The 20,510-nt window shown below is 37.3% G+C and overlaps 1 protein-coding gene across 1 annotated transcript; it reads left to right on the plus strand.

Moving 5' to 3' along the window:
- Nucleotides 1-241: 241 nt before the first annotated feature.
- LOC114520486 (N-alpha-acetyltransferase 25, NatB auxiliary subunit-like) lies at nucleotides 242-15,863 on the plus strand. Its single transcript, XM_028540765.1, has 28 exons — nucleotides 242-317; nucleotides 397-482; nucleotides 1,796-1,934; nucleotides 2,697-2,815; nucleotides 2,919-2,993; nucleotides 3,521-3,704; nucleotides 4,073-4,181; nucleotides 4,675-4,767; nucleotides 5,388-5,548; nucleotides 5,653-5,774; nucleotides 5,891-5,947; nucleotides 6,489-6,624; nucleotides 7,182-7,271; nucleotides 7,679-7,792; nucleotides 8,435-8,504; nucleotides 9,384-9,483; nucleotides 9,992-10,039; nucleotides 10,109-10,212; nucleotides 10,311-10,372; nucleotides 10,674-10,743; nucleotides 11,687-11,729; nucleotides 11,993-12,220; nucleotides 12,632-12,758; nucleotides 13,331-13,399; nucleotides 13,803-13,900; nucleotides 14,406-14,513; nucleotides 15,057-15,200; nucleotides 15,656-15,863. The coding sequence occupies exons 1-28, from the start codon at nucleotides 266-268 to the stop codon at nucleotides 15,779-15,781; spliced, it is 2,934 nt and encodes a 977-aa protein (XP_028396566.1). The 5' UTR covers nucleotides 242-265; the 3' UTR covers nucleotides 15,782-15,863.
- The last annotated feature ends 4,647 nt before the right edge of the window (nucleotides 15,864-20,510 follow it).

The following is a 20,510-nucleotide window of genomic DNA, read 5'->3' on the forward strand; positions in this document are numbered from 1 at the left end:
ACAAATTGTTCCTTCTAAGGAACACGGAATAATCGACGCTAGAAAATGGTTTAAAAATTCAAGTAATAAAACTGAAATTCTACTGTACTGTTTCTACATTCCGTCATTTGCCTACATTCCGTCGCCTTTGAAATTTTGAGTTGGAGAATGTAATATTTAGTGAACTCGTTATATTTGTGAACGCAAAGATGAAATGGTGTATGTTGTGAGTCTGTATCAGAACCTGAGCGATGATATTTTTGGATAAGTGGTCAAGTGAAGCAAGATGGCTTCCAGGCATGTGGACGTTAATGAACGAAGATTGCGACCAGTTTATGGTTAGGATTATGGAATTAACCATTTACGTATTAGTGTTTTTCATATATTCATTCCTCATATGTTCCTTTCGTAATTTAGATGCACTGGATAGCATGAACAATAAAAAAGCTATTCAGCATGCTGATAAAATCCTTAAGAAACAGAAAGACCTGCACTGTGCTAAGGTAAATATTGCTGAATTTGCTCGCTATTATCAACTCTGTGTTGCGTTGTGTTTATTTGTACAGGAAATACGTCTCTGCATGCTTGTTACTTAAAGCTGTAAAGGCTCTTAGAAGCGACATTTTTTGTGCAATCATGATCTTATTGAAACTTGAAACCCAAATCAGGGGACTAGCCCTGATTTCTCCAATCCACACCCTCTTGAACCATGACAATATAAAGGTTTTGACTGCTCCAAAATGAGATTAGCCACTGTGAGATTTACATACTTTTTGGGGTCTATTAATGTCTGGTTGATTTTGAAAAATGATGCAGACATGCATAATTTGGGTAATGATTTCTTTCTTGTGCAAGTCTTGATTTGCCCTTTCTTCAAGAAGCTTTGTCTTAATCATCATTTTCCAAATTTGCTCTCGCCCATAAAAGTATATCATTTGCAAAGTATACTTAAGTTGAAATAAAGGCCTATTTACACTATATTATAATACATGTGATTATAATGATTTTATACAATTCATGCCTTGAGTAATCCAATAAGTATGCATGCAAATACAGCACATTTCAAACTTTGCCGTCCTGTGTATAAACAGAAATATGGCATTATGACATTCATTTTCATTCCTCAAAATGGCAATCAATATACAATTAACCATATCATAAGAATGAGCCTTGAAACTGCCATTGTTAATATTAATTGTCTATAATTGAACTTGCTATCCTTACATACATATTCTTTGCTGGGGAAATATGTGCATGGTCTAGTTGTGCTCAAGTCATGTAGTTTCTTGCTGTTTTGTTAACATTATTTTGGATTGTTATAAATTAGCTTGTGGTTGTAGGTACACCACTTACATGTACTGCAAAGCTTTTGGTCCATTAACACGGGCTTTCATTGGTGCAATAAAATGAACTGACCGAAAGCTTTGCAGTATTATACTTATGGTACTTATTTTATGTCACCATGCAAAATTACAAGAATATTAAAATATGTAAGGTTTAGGATAATACTTAATTTAAATATAGCCTATTGTATTCTTTTGACCAGTCAGAGCACAAACAATTTGCAGTTACCTCCCTTTTGTTTGCAATGGAAGTTAGTGTGCATCGAGCTTGCAGAATTGTACAGATCCACTTACAGTAGTTACAGTGTTACTAACATGTTGGCTTCTCTGAACTTGTGGGATTCTCTGAACTTACTTCAGTTGACCTGATTGCACAGTGTTAGTGAAGCTTTCCAGATCCTCCTTAATGAGTCCCACATCTTCTCAGTTTTCCATTTGAATAATATTCATGTGTTCATAACTATTCTTTTTAGGTCCTGAAATCAATTGCTTTACTCAGGTCTGGGAGACGGGAGGAGTGTGAGAAACTGATGGAGGAAGTGAAAAAAAAAGAAATAGCGGATGATTCAACCTTGCAAGCAATGACTATTTGCTTTAAAGAAATGGAAAGACGTATGTTAAAAACGCTAACTATATTGGACTAGTTAGAAATTTGTTTCTGCAGTTATTTTCGGAATGATGAACCTCATCAAAGTTTATTGTTCAACCCCCAACAGTCGCTCGGTTACAATGAACATAAATTAAACTCCAAATGTGTTTAAGATTAACCATAGACAATCCAAAAGACAAAAGATGTCTTTTGGATTGTCTATGGATTAACAAATGCATAAACATTAATCATTGTATAATAATACCAAACCAGGAACATTGTGAGAAATGCAGCTGATGGCCTACAAAGGGGAATCAAAGCTATGTTCACAACATTCTTGGTTTAGTCCCTCATAATTATATGTCGATGCTTTTCCTTGAATGCTTTCGATAGGAAATTTATGTTCTGAGATGACAAAGGAAGTTAACAATCCAGTCCTATAAGTCATCTCTGTTAATAAAGCCTGCAAGCCAGTTTAGTTGCAAGACAAGTTTTTCACTCTTACTGTCCTGAATTCATCTGTCTGTACATGCAATAGACCAGAAGTTAATCAATTCATTTTCATACAAATTCCTTGACATCCTCCTTACTGGCATGTTGGTTCCTATTCATTGGTCTGGCACCTAAACAAAAATTATTGTTATGACAGTGGTCCATTAGTTAAAGTTACAATTCCTGTAAAGTGAATGGTAACCAAACAAGCCGAGTATATACGATCTTAAAGCTGTAAAAAATGAAATTTGGGTAAAACATGTCATGTCTGAAATTCCTTCAAAACCTTTTAGATTCCGAAATATCCGATATTTACGAAGTGGCTGTGAAAAAAAGTCCCCAAAATGAAGAATTATCAACTCATCTTTTCATGTCTTACGTGAGAACGTCACAATACAAGAAACAGCAACAGGTATATTTACAGTACCATATACAGCACTATTACTGTATATACATTTATGTAGTTTAATAGGGGCATGGTCCATTAATTACAGTATTACATGTTCTCATTGTAGGTGGCAATGAATTTATATAAAAAGTTTCAGAAAAATCCATATTACTTTTGGGCGGTCATGAGCTGTATCATGCAGGTTTGTAGGTCTCCCGTACACTTAGCTATCACAGGCATTAATTTTAAAAAATTCGGCGGGAAAATTTTGCCGGAAACCCGCAGTAAAATGGTTTGATGGTTTCATTGTGAGATTTCAACTGTATCTTTGGCGGTCATATACACCAGGTCAAAAGGTATTGCCTTTAGGTCGTGATGGTTGCCATTTATAATTTATCTTTCGTTGTGTGTCGATTATATGAAGCCGCGATGGCCATTTTTTGTCACGAATAGAACTTTTACCTTTCAAGCGCGCAATGCCTGATGGTAGTTGATTATCAAAGTCAATGTGTTGATGTTAATTATCAAAGTCAATGTGTCAATGCGATGGCGCTCTGTTCCGACCCAAAAAATCATAAGCAGCCCGGTCAATGCGGGTACCGAAAAAATCGGCAAAGTTACCTTTTTAGTTAAAATCGCTTCTGGACACAGCGTTATCGCGATTCAAATTTAGCGACTTCAAAGATAAAAGAGAAAAGGTCTGATAAAGGCAGTTCTTTCTTTACCCAGGCAAGCGTCTGCGAAGATGAACACGTCAAAAAAAACATGTTGCTGCCACTGGCCGAAAAAATGATCCTAAAATTTATCAAAGACAAAAAGGTGGAAAGCCACGAAGAGGTGTATGTTTACCTTCTCGTCCTGGAAATGCAAGAGAAATACGAGGGTGCTCTCGAAGTTATAAATGGTCCATTAGGTAAAAATACTACAGTTTATTATTTATATTTCCCAGGGGCCGGTTGTATTAAGCCCGTTTAGCTTAAACGGTGGGTAAGTCAAAATTAAATAACACTCTTACGTCTCTCTTGAATGAGTCAACTTGAATATTTTGCACTGAATATGTAGTTGTAGACAGTATCTTTGTATCAAGGTAAAAAAAATTTAGCTCGCTTGTTGAATAAAACGGCAGACTTTCTTTCTATTTTGAACTTATCCACCGTTTAAGCTAAACGGGCTTAATACAACCGGCCCCAGGGGTTTTAAAGGGGTGAGGTGTGTTACCCGCGCATAGAAGAATGCTGAACCCGCATTTATCGAAATAATGTTGTGTTTCTGTGTTTCTAGGTGAATTTTTATTTCCAAATGTGAAAGCGAAGAAAAAAGTAGATTATTTATTGAAACTTGAACGATGGCGAGAGGTTAATCTCTTGTATAAGAATTTAATTGAGGAAAAGTACGTATTGGTTGGTTTTCAAAAATTTTATCTCAATTTATTCACTATTTTTACTAAATTCCATGATGCTGTGCGCGCGCATTTCTTGGGATACTAAAATTTGTTTGTTTTGATTTTGGCGGGATTTAGTACCCCAAGGAATTTGCGCGCGCAGCATCGTGGGATTTAGTGAAAATAGTGAATAAACTGAAACTAAGCATCAAATGTGGTATAACAACTGCCTAAAATAGACAAAACATTTCTCGGCGTTTTGACCTGAGGGCCTTCGTAACAATAAAAGAAATAAATAAAAGAAACTGATGTATTGATATAACTTATGGTTACATCATACGACACACGAGGTTATTATTACTATATATAGGTTATTTCAAACCAATCAATTCTTCAATTGATTAAAATGACCGGTTTACATGAGTTCATCCTATGAAAATCCGTTTTTAGAAATTCATAGGTTTGGGTTTTATAACGAATCAAATTTGTAAACGTGTTTTAGTCCAGATGAATGGTCCAGCTATCAAGGATATTTAGAATCAATGATCAAGTTAGTTGAAACAAACTACTCGGACACTGACGGTAATAATTCGTGGTAAGTTGCTATGCACAATTCACTGACTCACGGCAATAGCTCATCGGTGCTTCTTTTAGGAAAATGGATTAAATTATTACTCGGGCTTTTGTGGTATCCAGGTCTAGGTTTCGGGTTTATTATTATTTTTATCTTTTGTGTCGCAGCTTTAAGGCCCATTTACACTATGCGATTTGTCCTATACGATTCGTACCCTGGCGTATGTGAACGTATGAACACGCGTACAAACGTGACACTTTAAATTACACCCTGAACAAAATTGAATGAAGATCGTCGCATAGGCACTCTTTTGCATTCGTCAGAATGATAATTGCATACAACTTATCGTGTAGTCTAATTAGGCCTTTAGTCATCCAAGCGGACATTCGCATATTTATCTACAGTGTGTCCAGTGTGTTAATATGGCTCAGTGCAGTGTATGATTCGCCAACATGGCGTCTTGTTTATATTTAAGACCGAACTATGAGCGTAGCAAAAAACGCAACCCGTGGCCTCAAAAGTGAAGCCAAACATGGCGGAATTTGAAGCCATTCTCGGGTGTCATTCCCAGATCCCGCGCGTGCAGCGGCCCTATACCGTTGTGGTTTCCTAAACTTCCTAATATTTTACAATCGATGTAGTGATGTTCCAGACCACTCCGTATCGATGGTACGGGAGTTTCTTGAAAAAATGAAGAATAAAGAACTTGAAAAGGAAACGAAAAGAAACCGGGGGCCATTTTTGGCTTGTTTAGAACTACGGAAAAGGCAAAATGAGGAAAATATTCTCAAATCATCCGCAGGTAATTTTGTTCAATGCAACTAATATGCTTCGCATCAAATGTAGTATCACAACTGTCATGGTGTAAAAATGTATCTCATGAGGATATATTTTTCGTGTTTTTAGAACCTCCTGGGGATTTAAAGGCACTGATTGTTGAATATTTCCAGTTTTTCGGCGACAAAAGTGTTTGTTTTTCAGACCTGTGCGTGTATATAGATCTGTTGGATCCTACTCAAAAACTCGAGGTTTGATTTGCTTTCTAAATCTTTATATTTCGTGAGGGAGGAGCTATCAAAGTTACAGCGAACTTACCGTAACAAATATTTCATATCTCCTTAATTTTCCGATTCATTTTTTCCAGTTTTTGGAGTCCTGTAGAGCGTCGTTATCGTCATCTTGTGGCAATATTAGTGAAGATGTAAGTTTTCTTGCCCTTTACCATTTCCTATTCTTTGACAAAATCAAAGTATAATTTGAGTTGAAGATAGTAATTTGGCAAAAATGGCGAGGCTTGCCATGTGTTGTGCGGTGGTATATATGTCTTTCAACACTTATTTGATCGCTTATTATATTGTAGTACAATATAACAAGATTTTATTATGTGCATCAATGGAGAGAATTATATGAAATTTATACCCCAGGAAATATATTCTCCCGCGGGCTTTACCCAAGAGGGCCATAGCCTCGACCCTGTTATTTATACCTTCTCAAAGAATCTTGGCCAAGTAATCCAATTCTTAAATAGATCGAAACTTACATGTGATATTCGTAGATTTTTTTTATTCATTGTGTTGTAAATTTAAGAAATAGAACTACTACACACTATAAATGTTATATTATAAATCCGTATGGAAATAAGAAATTAGGCTGAAGTGTGCATCATTTCAACTTTACATTAATTAATAATTAACATGTGTTTAAATTAATTAATAATTAACATGTGTTATTCATTTTTCCAGGTGAAGGCATTGTCAAGAACAATAACGATTGAGAAATTCTCAAGGTACCTGGGTGAAAGGGAAAACTTTTCAACCGAGGAAAAAATTGCTCACGCGAGACACCTTATGTCCATGCACAAAGACGGTGAAAAATTTGGTGAGAATTTTGATGCACGGCGAAATGCAGAATGATGTGTTTTACAAACGTTTTCAGAAAGTAACTTTGTGACTACAGGTAGCCAAAAGGATCCAGTTTCGGATATTGCAGTCAGTGACGCACGCTTGCAAGCACTGACCCAATATATGAAACTGGATACACATACTTCTGGGTTTAGTGACAGTGGCGTAGCCAGCATTGATAATTGGGGGGAGGGATATTCATATATTCATGATAGCAGACTGTAAGACAATCGATTTCAAAAGAAATTAATCCTGTGTATCACGAATATATGAATATGCCCCCCCCCCCAATTATCGTTCTTGCCTCGCCACTGTTTAGTGATGATAGTATCTATGGTCGAAATTGCTTATGACGTGAACTTTCACAACAAATGTTCATAGTTTATAAAATGTTAAGAGAACTTACTAACCCCAAAGCAACCTACTGCAAAAACTTTTTAACAATCAATATTTAGTTCTTTAATTTGCAACTTGATGATAATGGGACTTAAATCTTGATCTGATTTGAAAATGTTGCGAAAAATTTTATTCCAGGCGAAAATCTACTCCCTACCGATTTTCATCCCTGCGACGAGCTGGCGTTGTTAGCAGCACATCATTTGTTGGATTGTTGCAATATCCCGGGTGAGTGATTTCGGTAGTACTCGATCTAAGCTCCATACTATGCCATGTCAAAAAAAATTTATATTTTCCAATAGATGGTTCTCGCAAAAGGCGCTTTCCTTTAAACGGCCAAAATGGCCAAACCGCGGTCATATTTTGAATAGCAATAACAGTACTTCGTTCAGAATATTGCGCTAAAGCTTGCAGTTTCCGTGCTGGGCAGATGTAAATAACAATATAATGTACAGTACGTGAATGCAGAATTCTCGAAACACCTTAAAATACCAGTATAATCTGTCTGAACTGAAGTTCAACAGGACCGGTCTGGCCGTTTTTACCGTATAAAGTGTGTATAAGGGCGCCAAGTTTGATTTCCCCTCGTTCCTCCTCCTTAAACCGTGACACATGCATTATCACTGTTCTTACAGATGATCATTCAAACTGCTGGCTTCGTGTCGTGATTACGCTTGAAAGTGCAATAAGGAACAGTCCATCAAACTTTCAGTTTAAATTACTCGTGTCACGATTGTACTGTCAACTTGGTAAGTCTTGAGTGTCAAAAAGATTGAAAGTAAACTAGGACTCAATTTGGCAACAAATTTTAACATTTTTGAAAACAAGCTCTAAGAATACTTGACACAAACTTCGACATAGGTTTTGGAGCTGAAAAATAACGTAAAAATCAGATTGGAAATTTTGAAATGTGAATATACCTTTTCCCTTTCAGCTTTCAAGCGCGTAATGTGTTACAGTATAGTTGATTATCAAGACCAATAATCGGCAAGGTTTTCTTACAAACAAAATCGCTTCTAAGCAGAGCGATATCGCAACTCAAAGTTGCTTAAAATTCTTGTTCGTTTGCATGGTGAAATAAGTAAGTAAATTAGCTTGTTAGTACGCCACGTAAGTATTTATTACCGCAAAGCTTTCGGTCCGTTAACCCGGATCTTCATCGATTGTACTGATGAAAGCCCGGGTTAACGGACCGAAAGCTTTGCAGTAATAAATACTTACGTGGTGTACTTACAAGCTAATTTATTTCAAAGTTGATAATTAACTACCGTCACGCATTGCGCGCCTGAAAGCTAAAAGGGGAAAGGTCTATTTACAGTGTGGTGCCACCAAAAAAAAATCAATTTGGTATTTGATATTAGTAACTAATTATTCACAAACTTCTCTCCTAGGGGCTGTGGGTCCGTGTGTAACTTATCTGAATAGCATGGACGTGAAGCATATACTTTATGATACCTTAGGGTAAGTGTAGTCTGGGTACCATATAGGACCTTACTCATTCTGCAAAAATTCACTAGTTACACCGTCGTATGGAAACGAAGCTTTAAATCTAATCGATAAATATGATCAACTTTCCTTCCAAGACTCAAATAAATCATCAATATTAAGACCCTTTTACACTGCTGCTGCGATTTTCTTCTTTTGATAGATGTGAACAAGTAATTAGTTACGAATGCTCTGATGTATAAGAGCTCTTATCTGAACATTCGTAACTAATTACTCGTTCACATCTATTAAAAGGAGAAAATCGCAAATAAAATCGCGCCCAAAATTGCAAGTGTAAACGGGCCTTTATTAGGACATATACAAGGTGATGTGCATCGACAATTTGAGGAAATTCTTTAGAAATTGTGGTAAATAGGTAAATACCGTTTTGTGTTTGGAATTAATGCATGTACGTATAGAATAACGGCCCGTTAAAAATCACCTCTCTATTTGCTACTGAAGGGCTACCGTTTTCAAACAATTTTAAATAATAATACTCCCAGCAACTACTAGGAAATGAAGTCCCGGACTCCCCCCGTAAGGCGTGTTTGCTGTATAATATACCATTAATTAAGTAATTTAGCTTGTAGGTACGCCACCACGTAAGTATTTAATACTGCAAAGCTTTTGGTCCGTTAACCCTGGCTTTCATAATTTCCTCCTTGTCATCTCGAGATGTCAATTTGTTTTCAAGTAAATGCACTGATGAAGGTCCGGGTTAACGGACCGAAAGCTTTGCAGTGTTAAATACTTACGTGGGTGATGTACCTCCAAGCTAATTTACTTATTTGATGTCACCATGCAAACTTACAAGAATATTAATACAGTTAATTGTTCATCAACTTTCTCTTATAGACTCAATGTGTCCAGATACGAAGCGCCATTGGGTCATTTTAAATCGGCGAAAGAATTTTATAATTCAACTTTTAAATTCTATCAAGGCAACAAGAAAGACGTAAGTATTGTCGCCATGTGACAGTGAACTGAAACGACACCTCCTCGTTGTTTTTGTGAAGCCAAAATTCGCGTGTCTGGAGGTAAAAATAATCAGGAGATTTCGTTCCAGTTATTTATTAGAGTTCACTGCCATGTGATGGTTTTTAGTGTGCACAGGTTTTAGTGTGCACAGGTACACTCTAATGGAGCCATCCTCTGTCGACCGGGCAAGCTGGAGAATTAGCTTGACTACGATAGGATTCAACCCAGTTCAATGCTCTTCCAACTAAAATACTGCGCATGCGCTATATTGTCGAAAACAAGATGGCGTCAGTGTAAAGGTTAAATATTAGGAATTGCACTTTTTCAATGAAAAATCATTCCGCATCATATAGAATTTTATTATCATTTGAATATCTCTACCGTGATCTGTCACGGTGTGAGTTAACTTCTCCGAATAATGTCTGTAAAACTATGTTTTATAAAACTACGTTTAAATTAAATGTGGCTCTCCTCTGTTACTCTAGACTCCAGAGTACGTTATTGCTTCGTATAAATTTGGATCTTTTGAGAAGGTAAAAAGCTTGTGGCAATCGACTTTGGACGTAATCGACTTTGAATAATCCTTCGTTCTTTTTTCCCAGATTATTGAGATAATGAACTTCAAAAAGAAATTAGAGAATTCGTTTTTTTACCCAAGTGTTCTTATAGAGCAAAAATTGTTGGATGCTGTTTTACTTGCCAATAGGTAAACACGTTTGAACGTTTTGTGTAATTTCCGAGCTAGAGTTGGTCGTTAATTCTAAATATACATGAATATATACTTTGCATATAATTCTTTTCCAGTGCAACCTCGATACGTGAAATATTTGTTGATCAAAAATTGCCTGAGGTTTTTGATAATTCAGGTGAGATGTAAACGTCAATATAAAGGTAGCATTTTGATGCCGTAATAATTCCATGTTCATGAGATTCTGAATACACAAATTTGATGATCCTTTAGATTAGGTTAAAATTGGCGAACAATTTAAGATTAGTTTTAATCCTAATCAATTATAAACCTAATCTAAGACCTAACCCTAAACCTAGTCTCATATGGGATTTACTGCACATGGAAATATTACCTCTCATGCCCCGAATGCATTTTTTCGATTCAATTTTTGGTAAACAAAATTGAAATGAATACTTCATGGATATTGTTTTCTTCAGAGACATGGATTAACAAACTTCGCGACAACAGAGATTTAGATCTTTTCGTCACGTGGCGTCGATGCGACAGGTACATTTTAGGTCTACATCGGTGATGAGTGAAATCACTGTGAAAGAGTTGTCTGTGTTGACTAACCCCTGGTGTCTGTGTTGACTAACCCTAGTGTCTGTGTTGACTAACCCCTGGTGTCTGTGTTGACTAACCCTAGTGTCTGTGTTGACTAACCCCTGGTGTCTGTGTTGACTAACCCTAGTGTCTGTGTTGACTAACCCCTGGTGTCTGTGTTGACTAACCCCTAGTGTCTGTGTTGACTAACCCCTGGTGTCTGTGTTGACTAACCCTAGTGTCTGTGTTGACTAACCCCTGGTGTCTGTGTTGACTAACCCCTAGTGTCTGTGTTGACTAACCCCTGGTGTCTGTGTTGACTAACCCCTAGTGTCTGTGTTGACTAACCCCTGGTGTCTGTGTTGACTAACCCCTGGTGTCTGTGTTGACTAACCCCTAGTGTCTGTGTTGACTAACCCCTAGTGTCTGTGTTGACTAACCCCTGGTGTCTGTGTTGACTAACCCCTAGTGTCTGTGTTGACTAACCCCTAGTGTCTGTGTTGACTAACCCCTAGTGTCTGTGTTGACTAACCCCTAATGTCTGTGTTGACTAACCCCTAGTGTCTGTGTTGACTAACCCCTAGTGTCTGTGTTGACTAACCCCTAGTGTCTGTGTTGACTAACCCCTAGTGTCTGTGTTGACTAACCCCTAGTGTCTGTGTTGACTAACCCCTAGTGTCTGTGTTGACTAACCCCTAATGTCTGTGTTGACTAACCCCTAGTGTCTGTGTTGACTAACCCCTGGTGTCTGTGTTGACTAACCCCCAGTGTCTGTGTTGACTAACTCCTCCCCCCTACAGTATAGATTCCCATTATCCGGTATGTCTTTTGTTGTAAGGCATTCTTTTGCTTTAGAAAAGCTGCGTAACCAAAGTCTCATAGTAATGTTTGCGTTTCATCTTTTCAGGGTTTGTCGTAAGGAAGCGAGAAAAATTTCTTTCCGTTGTGAGGTATGGCGTACAAGAACGAAAAACACTTCCATCAAAATAACTAATAAAAATGAAATTCGAAGATATTTATCGATTTAGGCACGGTCACAGAATACATATAAAGGAACTAGACAGATAAAAGCTCTGTAAATTTGCACAAAAAAACCCAAATCGACGTCATCTATCGCAGAGAAAAATTTCTTATTATTTTCTGGATGGACATGCTGCCATTTTGTTTTTACTATAACGAACGAACTCCATCTCCTTACTGCTTTGTTTTCTAGTTACTGTGGATAAAGTTGCGTTTATTAATCATCAATGCCGCGACCCTTGTTACAAATGGCTCGCCGAATAATGGCGTTACCTCGTCAGCGATGATGAATGGTGAAAACAGTCCTTGCAATGAAATGATTAATCACACGGATAATAATTCAGACCGAACTAGAAATATTTTAGATCAACTCCAAGATATCTTAACCGAAGCTCGTGTTTGCGAACCTGCGGCAAGGAAGGTACAATCTCGGAACTTCTGTAAACTCAATTCTAAACCAAGTTGAATTGCCCATGAAATTATTTTTATGGTTGTATTGCAAAGAAAAATCACTGACTTATTTTCATTTTTTTGAAATTATTTTAAAATTTTTAAAGCAAAAAACCTGACCTCGTTTTTGCCCAACTCGCAACAGGCCAACTCGCAAAACAAGGGTCTACGATCGACGAAAAATTTTAACGATCTGTGAAAATACCTCATTTAATGTTCGCATAATCCAAGATGACGGAAATTTTCGCCGTTTCTTCCAGACAATCTATTATACCAACCAACACTATATGACAATTTAAAATAAACTTGGCTAAGCTCTTTCAAAATAACTGACGATTATAATACAGTAACACGGTACTGAATGTTGGTTATTTTCTTTCAGTTTCCCTTCTACGGCCCGTTAACAACGCGATGGAAGGCGTATTTAGATGGTTCATATGAAGAAGTGTTGATAGGCCTGCTAAATATTGCACAAGTTCTACAGCAAATGAAGAAGACGCACGGTCCAGGTAGAAGCGGACTGGAATTTTCTTGTTTTTAAAACCCGGGGAAGCTTTCTTATCGTGAATAGGGAGGTTAAGATCTACTTCCACTACCAGTACCGATACGAAAATACATGACGTATTACAGTTTGGCAGCGCGAAAATTTTAAAGCGTTAAGATTGTGGCTTCCGTAAGATGTAAATAAACATGGCGGAGTATAGCGGCTGTATTCACATCAAAAACTCTAATCACAATCCTTAAGTCTCACCAAACAAAGCAGAAATATTATGCAACTAAAACCTAAATAATATTATTAGAAAACTACTGCAGAAAATGACAATAATACAGTAAATATAATTCGGCACTTCGCCTACCTATCCACCTCCATTTTCGGCCCCAAAACGGTACTCGCGACTTCCAGTGTTGTCACATTTTGGACGATTGTTACATCTGCGCATTCGCGTGACTGATTATTGGTATCGGTACTCGTAGCGGAAGCCGATCTTAACCTCTCTAATATCGGTAATGCTACTAAACCTCAGTGCAATACCTCGTAAGCTGTGTTAAATGTTGGAAGTGATCAAATACTTATTTTTAGATGATAAATTAGAGGAACGCGTGGCAGCGATAAAAAAGGATCTTACAAGGATTTCAACGATTCTCGAAGGTATTTTTAGGATATATCTGTTTTCGCATGGACTGCCTCTTGTCATCCGTCGTCCTCCAAAACTTTCACTATCCCGTACTACGGGAGGGAGGTTTTGCAATTTTAGACAAGTTTTTGCTATACCAGGTTTCTCGCTCCTTAACAAAATCGGCCCTTAACATGCCACGTATTAACTATTAACAATCTCTTTTTCATGCTATAATGGCTCGAAATAAATACTAAACGAAATAATCGTGTATTAAAACTTGATGGTCGAAATCCGCATTCTTTCACCGCTGAGGATTGAATGGATCTTACCAACATATTCTCTGGGAGAGGGGCTACAGCCACCCCCCCCCAGCTCGCCCCTTCCTAATACCCCTCTCACTTCGCAGAATGTTAATTTCAACTTTTAACCGACTAGATAATGCCACTTTGTGCTCAAATTCCCTCACATATGAAGATAAGGAGAGACGGATATTTAATGGAAATGTTGTTCATTTACTAGTACTGTTTGTTGAGGTATGTCGCTTGCTTCTGTTGAAACTGGTTGGTTAAGCACGTTCATGTATCAGTCCCTCAAGGGGGGGATTATAATTTCATGTTAAGTAAATCCTAAATACGCAAGTTTAATCCTCAAGTTTAGGTTAGGATTAAGGTTAGATTTAGGATTAGGGTTAACTTTAAGCAACCATCACAAGACTTAATCCTAACCTAATCCCAAGGATTAAGCTCGTGTATTTAGCATTTACTGGTTTAAGTTCGTGTATTTAGGATTAAGTTCGTGTATTTAGTTTTTTTGCTTTGAAATACTAAAAAATTACTAATGTCAATGATTTGCCAAATCTAGCGGTCCGAAATTCATATAGGTCTTAAACTCGGCTTCTAATTCGCTTTTAAGACGGTGGCCAAATAATCGCTCAGTAACATCGTTGCAGTCTAAATGAAGTTCACTGTTTCGGCACAACTACGCCATCCAGGTTTCTTATATTGTTCAATAATGACTAATTAAAAGCGTCCCTTTCAGGCAATTACCATCGTGCTGGTGTTTCTATCATACATTCGAACTGTCGTTTTAAAAGTAACGCAGATATCACAAAATAAGAAGAAGAAGAAAGTCTTGCCACCTGCGGAGGTAATTATGCTAAACCTCAAGGATATTCACAGGGCAAACTTACTAACTAGCCTTTGGTTTCGCCGGGGGATGATTTTGTTATCATTCCAGTTACTTTAGAGTTCATCGTTCAACATGTGACACCATCTTTCAGGGATGAATCCAGGGCGGTTACTTAGGGGGGAGAGACGGGGGCGCAAACCAGTTGCCAGGCATGGGTTGGTGGTACAAGCACCAGCTGTCCGGACTAGGATACGGGGGGTGCGCACTTCCCAGTAAAGTTATCCCTGATTTCTACTGTGGCAAATTGGCGACTAACCGATCTTGTCGGATCCAATTTACTTCTGATGTATGGAATGTAATCTGTTATTATATGAAGCAGTACGTACACACTCATTGATTTGTTCCAAATATACATTTACGAGTCCAAAGGACTACAAAACATCCATCAAAAGTGAATTAGATTCAACAAAATTGGATCGCACGAACAGACCTTAACAAAATTCATATTTGATCTTTTAATGATATGATAGTATAAATACATGAAATACCAAATATCTTTAGACAGAACTTTCGGAATCTTACCAAGCATTCACGCAGTCGCTTTCTTCAGCGATATCTGGTGTTAACGATAATTTACTTGATGACCAAGTGCTTCACTTAGCTCAAGATTTGACCTCATTAGATTTGGACAAGTTAAATAAAATGGTAAGAATATTAATGACGTCCAGTTACTTTAAGGCCAGTGGGTTTTTATAAAACAAGGAATTTTTTACGGTTTTCATTGCAATTTCTTTCTTTTGATAGTTGTGATCGAATGGGTATGTTACGGATGTTAAAATAAAAGCGTTTAAACCCAAAACATCCGTAACTATTGACTCGTTTACATCTGTCAAAAGATGAAAATCGCACTGAAAATCGCGTAAACCTATAGAACCACTTATTTTCAGAGGTACATTTTTGACAATTTCTAAAGGGTTGCTATTCATGATTTCAAATAGAAATCATAATCAGCTACAGATGCTCCGGGAAAAATTAAACCTTTTAACGCCTTTGTTTTGCTATACAATGCTAAGTTAGTTAAATCGTAGTAATCTTCAGAATACATGATTTTGACCAGCCGAATTAAAGCCAGATCATTTAATAGGAAACATTCTTTTTAGACAGATAGCAGTGAACTCTTAGCGGAGATATGTGAGAAGATGCAGACCAGCTATAAAATATCCGTTGAGGAAATATCCGATGTCCTCAAGATCAAATTGAAGTTTTTAAAAACTCTTTGTATATAAACCATTTATAGCGAATGGTGAAAATTCACTTTAACCAGAAATGGCACCGTACAATGACCACAACACTATCACTAATCATACCCTTCCCCCTTAAATTAAACAAACGATTTGATGTAGTATATTGAATATTTTTAATACAAAAATCAAATGTGGCTAAAATTAAAAAACATATTGTGAAACGACGTGTTGTGACAGTATAAGAACCACTGCATTGCAGTGGCTTGCCAGAGTTAGAGTCTTCAGAAGGCGGTGATTCTCGTAGATGTACAATTACTTTAAGCCTATTGTCGTGAACACTCTGTCGGAAGTTTGGAGCCAAGATGGCGGACACTGAAGCCTTTCTTGTAGGTTTTGATCCAGGCTTCCACGCGGAAATTTCGTAGGTAAAATGGCGGCAATTCTAATTTTTCCTTTTGAAATTCCCGCGCCAGATGCCTGGATCATACCTACAAGAAAGGCTTCATGATCCGCCATCTTGGCTTCACTCATTAATGAGGGAAAGTCAGAGAGTGAGCGTTCCAGTCTTATTTGAGTTCTCTGATCATGCGCTGTGCGTAACTGCGTAAGGGCACAAACATGTTCCGGCTGGAGTAGTCCATACTACTCCACTATATTTTACATTGCTGTTTTTGAGCATTTTATGCAGCAAAAATTTCCCCTTTTCGTCACATGACTATTGTACTTGTGGAACTAAGCCAAATTGTTGCCATAATATTATATTCCTCGCGTATTTAAAATTCATCATTACCATTTCATTGGAAAACGTCATTTTTTCCACACTGTTACAGTATAATCGTGATGCGACTATATTAAAGATCTTTAAATGCCTGTTAAAACAAATATAACCCAATATTTTCTCGGTCGCATTGCAAAGCCAAAGACTGCATGGGATTTAAAAAGACAGTGTACCTGTGGAATTTTTGTTGCCATATCTCTCTTCTTGAGATATTAGACTTTAATTGTTTGATAAGCAAATATAGTTCTTCTGACATCACATTACATAATATCAACTCATGATATCTTATTTAGTTATTCATACCGTAAAAAATGTCATTGATGTCGAACTATATCATGTAGCAGCGTGTACGAAAGTTTTGGAAATTTCATTAGATATTTCTCATTGTTTTGTTACAAAGTATTCATTTTACAAACTCGTTTATTTTGTAATGTCGCAGAAATGGCATTTGCTTATAAAAAACTTGAATATTTCAAAAAGACAAGAGCTACAAAAATAAAAGGCAAGGAGGGTACTTAGTCATTGAAGTTTTCTTTGAAGCCAAGTTGTCAAGAAGGCACTTTACCGTTTTATACACAAAAAAATTGTATAAGTCCCCGCTAGGCCACCGGTAATGCTGTGACAAAACAATATCACTGACTATTTTGCTAATTCCTCAATAGCGCGCTCATATTTGGAATTCATTAATGTCTGCATGTGTCTGTTATGTTATACTTTAATGTATTCAAATGTGCAGTGTTTGAATAATACAATATGTAGCAATATGTTGTTTTGATTGTATACGAATGCAAATTAACGGATCGAAAAATGGGTCAGAATTATAAAGTTGCTGCTCCATGCAAGCTCGAATAGTAAGTCAATTTTTATATATTTGCATGTTTTGAAGACCTAATATTGCGCAAGATCATATTGATATCCTTAACAGCCTAATACGTATTGCTTCTAAGATCTCTATTACTTTTTTTTCGTCGCTATAGCAAATCGCAATTATTCCTTTTGTAACATGTAAATATGAAATAAATGGCTAGGCTCGAATAAAAAAATCGAGGCAAATTTCACCGTGTTATCCAAAGCCCAATTTATTTTGTTTTACAATACATATAGTCGATAATTTAGAATGTTTAAAATCTAAATAAATGAACCGAAGATGTATAGATTTAACACGATATCAGATGACTTCTAGCTTTTGAACTTGTTCAAACGCGTTTCGTTATAAGAATATTCAGAATACTCAGTATTGGATGTAATTGCAGATTGATCCATTCACAGGGCAGCTGCAAAAGCATGCACAAGGCAATAATATATTGTTTTATTCGCTCATCGAAAAGTTATTGTAGTGTGCCGTGAGCGAGACAATGCGATGCTTTGCGGGACGTTTTTGTTGAATTGTAAACTGCGGCAAAACACGGCTTGCATGTTAGAAACGTTTCCAATAATTGCGTGTGTGTCTTCTTCCGTGCAGTTTCAAGAACTGATTTCAGAATCAAGACCAAACAAGCGCCGGAGTTAGGTTTTCAACATGGTTCATACCGGTTGGAAATGGATTATCCCTGGACGTTTGGGCCAGGAAGATAAAATGCTCAAAGATATTCCGGAAACCGCTTTGCCTTCAAATTCGTCGCTTTATTACACGTCGACCATCACGATAGAAAAGCGACGAGGCTATTGGAATTATATTTCATCTTTCGATCGAAATCTTACTCAAACACACAAGCACTACGTCGCTACCGTTTTGTGTTATCCCAAACTGTTCCGTTCCAAACTGACGATGATGGTTGACCAAAGACAAAGCGATATGCCTGTCACCGTTTTGGAAGAGACCGAAGCGACTGCGGAGTCGCATAAATATCACTCCGAGATAATTTTGTGCCAAATTCAAACGAATCACTATATTACGTCAGCAGTATTTACTCCAAGCCAACTTGAGCTAACTTACATGTTTAGTTTGAAATTGCGGAACTCTGACGCCGGTGGCGAATACAGCACCGATAGCAACTGCGAAGAACCCACCAAGTGTAGATCAGTATACTGGATATACAGATGCTAAAGTAGAGTATTTTTTATAGCTTGTTTCAAAATGTGTATTTACGTGAAAAGTATTTGTGTGAAAAGAAGATTGTAAAAGGCGGGATTTATACCGCGATAAACAAAGGTGTATTTGTCGTCTCAAAATTAAACAATAGTTTAAGTTTGATCGCACATAGTAGGATGGCTTATTGCTTGTTTAGTATCGTAAACTAGGAAAGGGCGTTCAGAGGAATACCTAGGCCAAGGCAGCTGCCTCCCAAGACCAAGTCATACCTCACAGATTCAAGCGAAAGAGAATATCGAGTTATTTTAATGTAGCAAATAACTCCGGGCTCCTCCGGCTGAGCGCTCAAAATTGAATGAAGAGTTTGGCGTTTCGAGGGCCGCACATTCTTTACCGCATATTGACCCAGCTGTTAGACAATCAAACTTAGTGTGACTCCAGACTTCCTGCGAGTGACGTCATTTTAAGAAATTTAAAGGTCCATTAGCACAGCGAAAAATCCTTTACGACAAACCTAGCTGTAACGCCAAAACGTTCATTTCGATTTTTCAAAACAATAGCAAAGGTTGTTATTCTAGTTCTTAGCTTTAGTATTAAGCGTAGTATCGATTTGTAGTCAATTTGCTTTCTGCTTGATCGTAATATCTCTGCCTTCGGTTCGCTTTATACTCCTCTATTCGCTGAGCCTCTTTCAGAGGATTATCGCAGCGATTTCGCCACCTGATCGTCTTCTCATCGCGAGCTGATTCATCGTCACTACAATAAGGCGGCCATTTTCTTCCGGAATTGTTAGTCGAGATGATGGCCTCGAAAGACCCACACACGTCACTATCCATGCGTCGGGGTAATTCGTCTTTTTCCATGCCAGCGACTTTGTTAAAATCCGATGGCGATATTTCTGTTAAATTGCATTCGGTCGAGTCGTATATTGAATCCGATGATGTTTCATGTTTGCACTCAATATCCACGTCAAATTGATCACTTTTATTTGAATAATCTGCCATGAAAAAAGGATAATTTATTGCAAATTTTTCACAAGGGAAATTTAGTGAAAAAAGGCCTTCAGGAAGGCCCCCAAACTCTCTGCAAGGCTCTATAGTCTCATGTAATGTAAGCCCCGTTTACAGTACTCAATTTATCGGTACCCGTACCCAAAATAAGTACTTAAAATAGGTACCCGTACCCAATTTTATTAGTGTTCAGGCTACCAAAACAAAGGCGGAACACAGATGAAATGTGTACGGGTACCCATTGGTGATCGAGTGTATTGTAAACGGAGCTGTGGTCTTTGTGGCCCAGGGGTCGGTTGTATAAAACTCATTAGCTACATTTTGCATAGTTAAATCCTAGTTAACTCAGAAATACACGGCTCTGATTGGCCAATTCTGTCCACAACTTGGTACAATTAAAAGTTAACTAACCTTTTATACAATTGGCCCCTGTAGTCCTTATCCGTGTCATTTTTTTGCACGCTTTGTTTGGAAATCTGGTAGTGCTTGGTAGCATGCTAAAATGAAGCTTTATGCATGCGAGTATTCATGTATGCATGCTGCACTCCACAAAAATGGAATTTTTTATAGATCAGTTACATTTAGGTTCAACAAACCATTTCACTGCTCAGTTTCTAGTCGAACTATTGTTACGTTGCGTTAACGGGTGTATAATTATATGCCAATCATGTCTTTTGAATTTGAACTATGAATGCAATTTATTAATTGTATACCTGTTATTTTCTGTATACAAATTGGTGTTACCGCGTTGAATTTATTTTCATGTTTAGACTTTTTGCGTTTCTTTCTAGTCTTTCGTGATCTTTTTTCAACAGGTTTTTGGCTTTTTCCTCCCATCATTCTATCTTTTTAATTTCCCTAAATCATTTTAATTTGAGCAGTTGCCACGGTAACAATTATTATGTATTTCCTTATCATGCCATTAGTGCGCGCGCAGAGCTCCTAGCAAAT

Source organism: Dendronephthya gigantea, unplaced genomic scaffold, assembly GCF_004324835.1.
Source record: "Dendronephthya gigantea isolate DGI-Jeju-01 unplaced genomic scaffold, DenGig_1.0 000016F, whole genome shotgun sequence".
In the NCBI taxonomy this organism is placed as follows: domain Eukaryota; kingdom Metazoa; phylum Cnidaria; class Anthozoa; order Malacalcyonacea; family Nephtheidae; genus Dendronephthya; species Dendronephthya gigantea.